Genomic DNA, 7887 nt, shown 5'->3' with positions numbered 1-7887 from the left:
ATGTCGAAAAATAAACTACTTGACAATTTTAAGACAATATATGCAATATTTTATAATAATAATCAACTAATTTAACATTTAATGATTCAAAGAACAATTTTTTTGTATATATAGGGTATTAAAAATTCAAATTTTGGGGTTAGAGATATCGATAAACTTAAAGTGGAGTCATACTAAAATAAATCCAGTCAAAGAATCATTTAAAATTTTAGATAGCCGATTAAATTGAATTTTAAATTAAGGATAATATCTTCACTTGCATCATTATAAAGATAATCATTATTATAATATATATAAATTTTTAGAAATTGAAATTTCAAAATAGAAATATTTTTTGAAAGATAAAATCATACCAAATAAGAGTTCAAGTCGTAGTATAAGAGTCACGTTGTAATCAAAGAATCGTTTATATCGTGTCTACTTTTGTGCTTTGCCATAAATATGAGTTAATATTTCACTTTGTGGCTATTTTTAGGTTCCAATGACACCTATGAGAATAGTGCAAAAATAAAATTATCACTACAAGAATTGAGAAAATATTAGTCTGTTTTCATATAATATTTCTTAATTAATATCTGACGACTATCTATAATTATTTAGAAGGTTTAAATGTTAAAGTCATTTACATATAACTCAAATAACTCAGATATTTAACATGGTTAATGTCAAATATCAAAGTGGAATAAAAAAAATTCACTAGCTAAAGAATATTTTATATTTTTAGATAACCAACTAAAATGAATTTTGAATTAAAAATAGTATTTTCAATTACATTATTATAAAATAATTATTATTGAAAAATAATGTTTCAGAAACTGAAATTTTAAGAAAGAAATATTTTTTAAGAGATATCAACACACCAAATAAGAGTTCAAGTAATAGTAAAACAGTTCTTATCCAAAGAGTCATTCATTGTCTCAACATTGATTGTTTTGCCATAAATATGAGTTAGATCCAATGACACCAGCAAGAATAGTATCAAAAAAGAAAAATAGAAAAATGGTTAATTTTTTTTCATGTAGTTAATATCTAATGATTATCTATATTTACTGAGAAAGTGTAAATTTTAAGATTATTTATATACAATTCAAATAACTTAAATATTTGACATGATTAATGTCCGCGCATCCGTGCGAGTAGTAATACTAGTTATATAATACATCTGAATACATAAATTATATTAATTAAAAAAAATATATGAATACATTTATGACATATATCGAGACGGTGAATACAATGAAATACATAGAATACAACGGGATACATTGAAATACAATAAAAAAAGACAGTGAATACAATGAAATACATGAAATACAAAGAGATACATTGAATTACAATGAAAAAAAAGACATTGAATACAATGAAATACATGAAAATATATTGAAATATATTAACAGAAAATCAAGTTGTTCAACCCTAAACTCCATCGTCTTTGTTCAAGAACAAACCTTAATTTCCGGCGAATCCGTCGTTTCGTCCACCGCCGTGAACCACAGCAGAGTAGCGGCCAACAAAATCATCATCAGAAGAAAAAACATTGCATGTGTGCGCCGACAAATCATCCAGGTTCAGTCCGTTGTAGCCTTCACAAGAATTCAAATCAGACCAAATAAATACGACGACGATGACGAAGACGAGCCATCAGCACTTGAATTTGAATATTATGCGGCGGTCGGAGATAGTGAATTCGCTGGTTCAGATTGGAGCAGTTGAAGATGGCGAATTGATAAAGAGGAAATATACTGTTTTCATTATTGAATAGCTATCAAAGCACAGAAAAAAATAAAATAGTGTAACTGAATAAGTATTTAGTGGCTTAGGGGTAAGAGGTAACAAAAATTAAATATTTTATTATAAACATTAAAAGGTATCTACAGAATATAATTTTTTAAATGGTATTTATTTAAAATAAATAAGATGTTAACCTTTGCTATATCAGGTAAAAATTCCAAATTTAAACGGTGACACCAAATGATCCCATTTGCGTCATTCTCCCAATTACAAGTTACTAAACCCAATGGGCCGTTATTCAATAAACCAAATCCAGCCCACTCAATCTAAACTGTGCAGCTGTCTCATCCTTTATACACTTCAAAGCCCTAGGGTTTCTTTTCTTGCTTCCCGCAAACAAAACTCTTGGCTTCCACACACACACACACACCAGCTCTGTAGTTGCCTCTTACTCGCAGGTACTCCTCTCTTAGCCAAAACTTCTTCAGATTTTACGTCAATATTCAATATTTCCATTTTCCTAAGCTCTTAGAAGCACATGATTATGGTATCTCTAGCTTTTTGTTATTGATTCTCTGTTTAAGTTTGAAATAGATGAACAAATTGAGAAACCAATGCTGATTCAGACAAAAATGACGTTTTTCCTCTACCCGTTTTGAGTTTGTGCATTGGATTATCTGTGTAGTGTTGATGTTTTTTTCCCCTTGTATAACTACAACTGTGTTGATGTTAAATGTGGTTCCGTAGAGGAAAATGGATGTAGAGGATTTATATAGCTGACCCCAATTAGTTTGATTAATATGCTGTTTTGTTGATATTATTTAGAAAATGTTTATGATGTTTTGTGTTGTACATTTTGAAAAGTTGATTATTTGTAAGTTGCTCGTGTTAAGTGGTTCTTGCTGATGCTTTATGGTAATTATTTGGGGTTATTGTTGAATATGTTTAATTGGTGTGATAAACAGATCTGTCAAGATGTACACGTCGAAGCAAAAGATTCACAAAGATAAAGATGCTGAACCTACTGAGTTTGAGGAGTCTGTTGCACAGGTTGCGTTTTGTTCTTACATGATGGCATTTGTTATTTAAAACCTGAATAGGTTCATTGGATATAAAATGTTTAAAGAAAGGCATTAAATTGTTTCTGAACAGGCTTTGTTTGATTTGGAAAACACCAACCAAGAGCTGAAAAGTGAATTGAAGGACCTATACATCAATTCAGCAGCGTATGTGTAGTCAAGTCTATGTTACACCTTTTTAATGGCTGTCTAGTATATGTTGTAGTTAGTCTATACTATATTTTTCATATTGTAGTAACTGGTTCTGTTTCTGGGTTATTGCAGTCAAATTGATGTGTCAGGAAACAGGAAAGCTGTTGTTATCCATGTGCCCTACAGACTGAGGAAAGCTTTCCGCAAGGTTCATGTTCGCCTTGTTAGGGAGTTGGAGAAGAAATTCAGTGGCAAGGTAACTATTGAATTATAATCATTATTTTATGTCTTCATCATTGCCTTTGAGAATGTTCTCAAGGACTGGGTTTAGAGTGTTTAATCTGAAATGCACATGCTATTTTAGTTAATTGATGGTTATCAAACATGGTTGTGATTTGTAATGAATTCATTCTTCATAATTCCCTTTATGATTCGTCAATAACTGATCCCTTCCTCATGGCGCTGCACATTTTGTTTTTCCTGTATTCTGGTTTGGGTGAAATTGTATTTATCAAGGAGGAAAATATTTGACATTGCCTTTTGGGATTGGCATTTGTGAAAATTCACATACTGCTATTTAGACCTAGTAGTATTGACATTATTATAGAGTTCCTGCTTCCGCTCTCCTTTGAATTATAGCTGTGGTACTATACTGATAATGGAACCCAATGTTTGAAGTCCTATTCAGTTGGCCTTGTTCATCTATACTGGGTGCTTTGTGGAACTTTTGTAGGTACCAAGTACCTGAAAAAAATACATAATAAATAAAAGAGTTAGTATTTGATTAGTTGACATCCAATGCGAGTAAAATAATGAGGGTAAATTGTCATACTCATTCTGAAGCTTGATATGTCACATTGTACTTGCACTAGTTTATTAGGCTAACTATTCTTGTTTCCTTGTTTTACAATGTAGGCCACTGGTCTTCCTGCCTTTGATGACGTTTTGATTTTTTGTAGGATGTAATTTTTATCGCCACTCGGAGGATAGCTAGACCTCCCAAGAGAGGTTCAGCTGCTCAACGACCCCGCAGCAGAACTCTTACTTCTGTTCATGACGCCATATTGGAGGACTTGGTTGTTCCTGCTGAGATTGTTGGGAAGCGTACTAGGTATCGCATTGATGGCTCCAAGATAATGAAGGTAATATTATGAAGCACTATTGAACGCTCTATCTTCTTGCTCAAATGTTTATGGTTGTGGTAAACTGGAATATTTTTTTGGGTGAAGTAATAGTACTGCTTGTGCATTTTCAATAATGTCAGACAGCTAGTAACTGCAAGTTTTCTTTGTTGGTATCATTTTCTGCGTGATAACTTCTTTGACATTTTCGTTGAAAGGGCAGAAGCTCTATTGTGGTTTTCCTGATTTATTTTCATCCTTTTTTTTTTGTGGATAGGTGTTCTTGGACCCCAAGGAACGGAACAACACTGAGTACAAGTTGGAGACTTTTTCAGCCGTTTACAGAAAGCTTTCAGGCAAAGATGTTGTGTTTGAGTACCCTATCACTGAGGCTTAAGGAAACAAAATGCTTATCTTCATCTATTTGATGTGAAACTACAGTTTAGTGGTTCCTTCTTTGAAATTTTGACAATTTCATTTTGTTTAGAATGCAGAGAACCATGTGAAATTTCTATTGATTTTCACTTAAAACTGTGTTGCTATGCCATAGGTTTTTCTGGCTTGTTTGTTGAATTTGGTTTTATTTGCTCTCATTCTGTGTCTTTTGTGTGTGTGACCCCTAGTTAGGGAGAGCTTCTCTCTTCAATGTGCCTTGTGTGGCGTGGCTCTATATTACTCGTACCAGTGAATGTCAGATTAGATGCTTACTTCCAATAAGCAAGTAAAGTAACACTCTTAATTCAAGACATGCAGAAGTACTAGAGTAAGTGAGGGAGCCAAATGGTCATGGCCACGTGCAGAAATACAAACAGCAACTACAATCCAGTAGAATTCTACTAGTGGGGTATCGGGAGGGTAGATTATATGCAGACATTATCCCTATCCCAGAGGGATAGAGGCTGTTTCTGTGAGAACCTCGGCTCAAAGACAATAGATTCGTAACAGCAACAAAAATCAGAAAAGCAGTATTAACTTCGTAAAAGACACCAAATAAATGGGAAGGCACAAAAAAAGTGTGAAACACAACAAAAACCGTTAGTAGTCCTATAGAGATAACACTATCAGACTAATCGGCACAAACGAGGAAAAAAAACGCTTGGCTATTCCCAAACTTACAACCCGAATGCTCGACCTCCACACCTTCCTATCAAGCCATGTTCTCGGAAATTTGAAGCCGCGTCATGTTATGTCTGATCACCTCGCCCCAATTCTTCTTGGGCCGCCCTCTACCTCTTCTCGTATTTGCCTGAACCAATCGCTCACACCTCCTAACCGGAGCATCTAGGATCCTCCGCACGTGCCCGAACCATCTACACCTCGCTTCCCTCATCTTGTCGTCCAAGGGAGCCACGCCCATCCTCTCCCGAATATCCTCATTCCTAATCTTATCCATCCTAGTATACCCGCACATCCATCTCAACATTCTCATTTCTGCTACTTTCATCTTCTGGATATGTGAAATCTTCACTGGCCAACACTCGGCCCCATACTACATGACCGATCTAATCACCGCAATACAAGTGCAGAAATACCATATAGAGGAAATGTTTTCATTTAAATTTCACTTCTTTGTACGTGCTTTCTTTCTGCTGAGTATTTACCACTTCCTTTGCTACTAGTCTATCATTTTTCTAAATTTGTAATCAATATTTCAAGTTTGTTTTTTCTTCTCTAGCACTTGCTGCGTTAAGGTGATATTAAGGACCCTTGGTTGACGACACAATCACTAGTCACTTCCTTAATATTCTGATTGTTGATGAGTTTAAAGCATATATTATCAATTTCATAAGTCACAACATAAAACACTCACCAGATCGTGTTCCAACATAATGCAATAAATATGGAAATTTGTACAGAGTTTCAAACATAAAATTACAGAATATACAAGAATCTTAATACGTCGTCTTGAGCCAAGGGTCTTTCGAAAATAGCTCCTCTATCCCATCCGGTAGGGGTAAGATCTGCGTACACACTACCTTCCCTAGACTTCACTTATGAGATTTTACTGGGTTATTGTATACAAGAATCTTAATATAGTCTTTACCATAGGGCAGGAAGCAGTTTCTTCTTTTCTTGCTTTTGACAATTGAGACTTCTTTTTTGCTGAATGGTAAATTGGTCTTCAACGCATCTAGCAGGTTTGGCATTTTTAATTTTGTAATATTTGGTCAGATATGTATACGTACTCACTCCAGAACCTATTGGTGAGATTTCACCGAATTTTTATCGTTGTAAATGCTATCTCTATTACTTTAATTATTAGTAATTAATATTGATGTTCCGAAGTTGTTAAGTTGGAAACGATAGGCATACATTAGTTAAGCTCCTAATCTAACTTCTACTGACACGATTGAAAGACACCAATGATTCGTTATTCATGACTAACAGTTATTCCAATACATGGCTATATATTAATATTTAATAGTTAATAACCTAATCCCTGAACTATAACTTTTTGTCAATTAGGTAGCTAAATTATTGGGTGTCCCCAAAATTCCATAAACAATATTGCGCTTTATATTAAAACTCCCTTATTGTTTATTTAGCATAACATGTGTAATAACTCGTTTGAGAGCGCGTAACAACTGAAAAAAGTCATCAAAAGTGCCTACATGACAGAATGTAATGGCTAATTAGCCTAACCTTGTTAATTTTCTTTTATCCTTATTTCCTTTATGTCACTTCTCTTCCTTATTTTTTCACCATTTTCCTCATTTTTTCACATTTCTTCTTCATTTTTTACCTTTCTTTTTCAGTTCTCTATATGGATTCCTCCTTGAATTTTTTTCCTCTCTTGTTTCCTCTTAAATGATTTATTTTCTTTTAGTCTTCTTTCATGTTTTACCTATGTTTTTGAAAGAACACCCATTTAAATATTCTTATTAAACCCAAATTATAAAGAATGAAGTTGAATTTCTTGAATTTTATTTATATAATCTAGAATTAGAGAATGTAGTTGCTGACCGATTGGTTTCTTATTTGCGGAATGTTGATTTGTGTAATCTTATTGTGTAATATTAAACCCAAATTATATGAATTTTTTTTTTGTGTGTATTGCAAAGTGATCGTAAATAAGGGCTTATTCAAGTGGAGTCTAGCATAAAGCAGAACCATAATTAAACCAAAAAGTAATACATTACATTTGATCTTTTTTTGGGCCAAAATTCCTAGAATTAATTAAACATTACGAGAGTAATACATGATGAGTAAATTACATCAAAACCTAGTATAAGCCATAAGTTAATATGGTTATATAGATACACCACTAAGAATTCAACATGAGGTTTTAATATATAAGAGAATATAGTTCAAGGGGGTTTTAGGAATACCAGGTAGTTTAAGTAGGTAATTAACATAAATGTAATATTTTAGGAGGATTTTAGGCTGAGTTAAATAGCCACTTGTAGTGCCACATGACATATTTATTTTTAGATAATTAGGAGCATGTACTAGACGCACATCTAAAAATACAAAGATGGGGTTTTAATATGAAGAGCAAAGTAGTTCATGGTGTTTTGGGGACGCACGATAGTTTGAATATGTAACTGACAAAAAATTAATAGTTTAAGGGAGTTTTAGGGTATTAACTCATTAATTCACATCGCAATTGCACCAAAACAATAGATGCATGACTTATATTCTTTACATAAGATTCATCACTTGTCTATACTTAGCTACTCCATCCGTTTCAATTTATATGAACTTATTTGACTGGACACGAGATTTAAGAAAAAAAGAGAAGACTTTTGAACTTGTGGTGTAAAATGATGCACATATATTTTGTGGGTGGCTATAAATCATTACATAAAGGTAAATTGTTTCCA

General features: G+C 33.2%; 1 protein-coding gene across 1 annotated transcript; it reads left to right on the top strand.

Moving 5' to 3' along the window:
- The first annotated feature begins 2048 nt into the window (after nt 1-2048).
- On the top strand, nt 2049-4636 carry LOC107768552 (small ribosomal subunit protein eS7-like). Its single transcript, XM_016587678.2, has 6 exons — nt 2049-2189; nt 2697-2781; nt 2884-2957; nt 3075-3198; nt 3902-4084; nt 4341-4636. Exons 2-6 carry the CDS (start codon nt 2707-2709, stop codon nt 4458-4460), a joined length of 576 nt encoding a protein of 191 aa, XP_016443164.1. The 5' UTR covers nt 2049-2189; nt 2697-2706; the 3' UTR covers nt 4461-4636.
- The last annotated feature ends 3251 nt before the right edge of the window (nt 4637-7887 follow it).

The sequence above is a fragment of the Nicotiana tabacum genome, chromosome 8 (assembly GCF_000715075.1).
Source record: "Nicotiana tabacum cultivar K326 chromosome 8, ASM71507v2, whole genome shotgun sequence".
Classification (NCBI taxonomy): domain Eukaryota; kingdom Viridiplantae; phylum Streptophyta; class Magnoliopsida; order Solanales; family Solanaceae; genus Nicotiana; species Nicotiana tabacum.
Note: the sequence above shows the minus strand (reverse complement) of the source record. Positions and strands in the feature narration are given on the sequence as shown.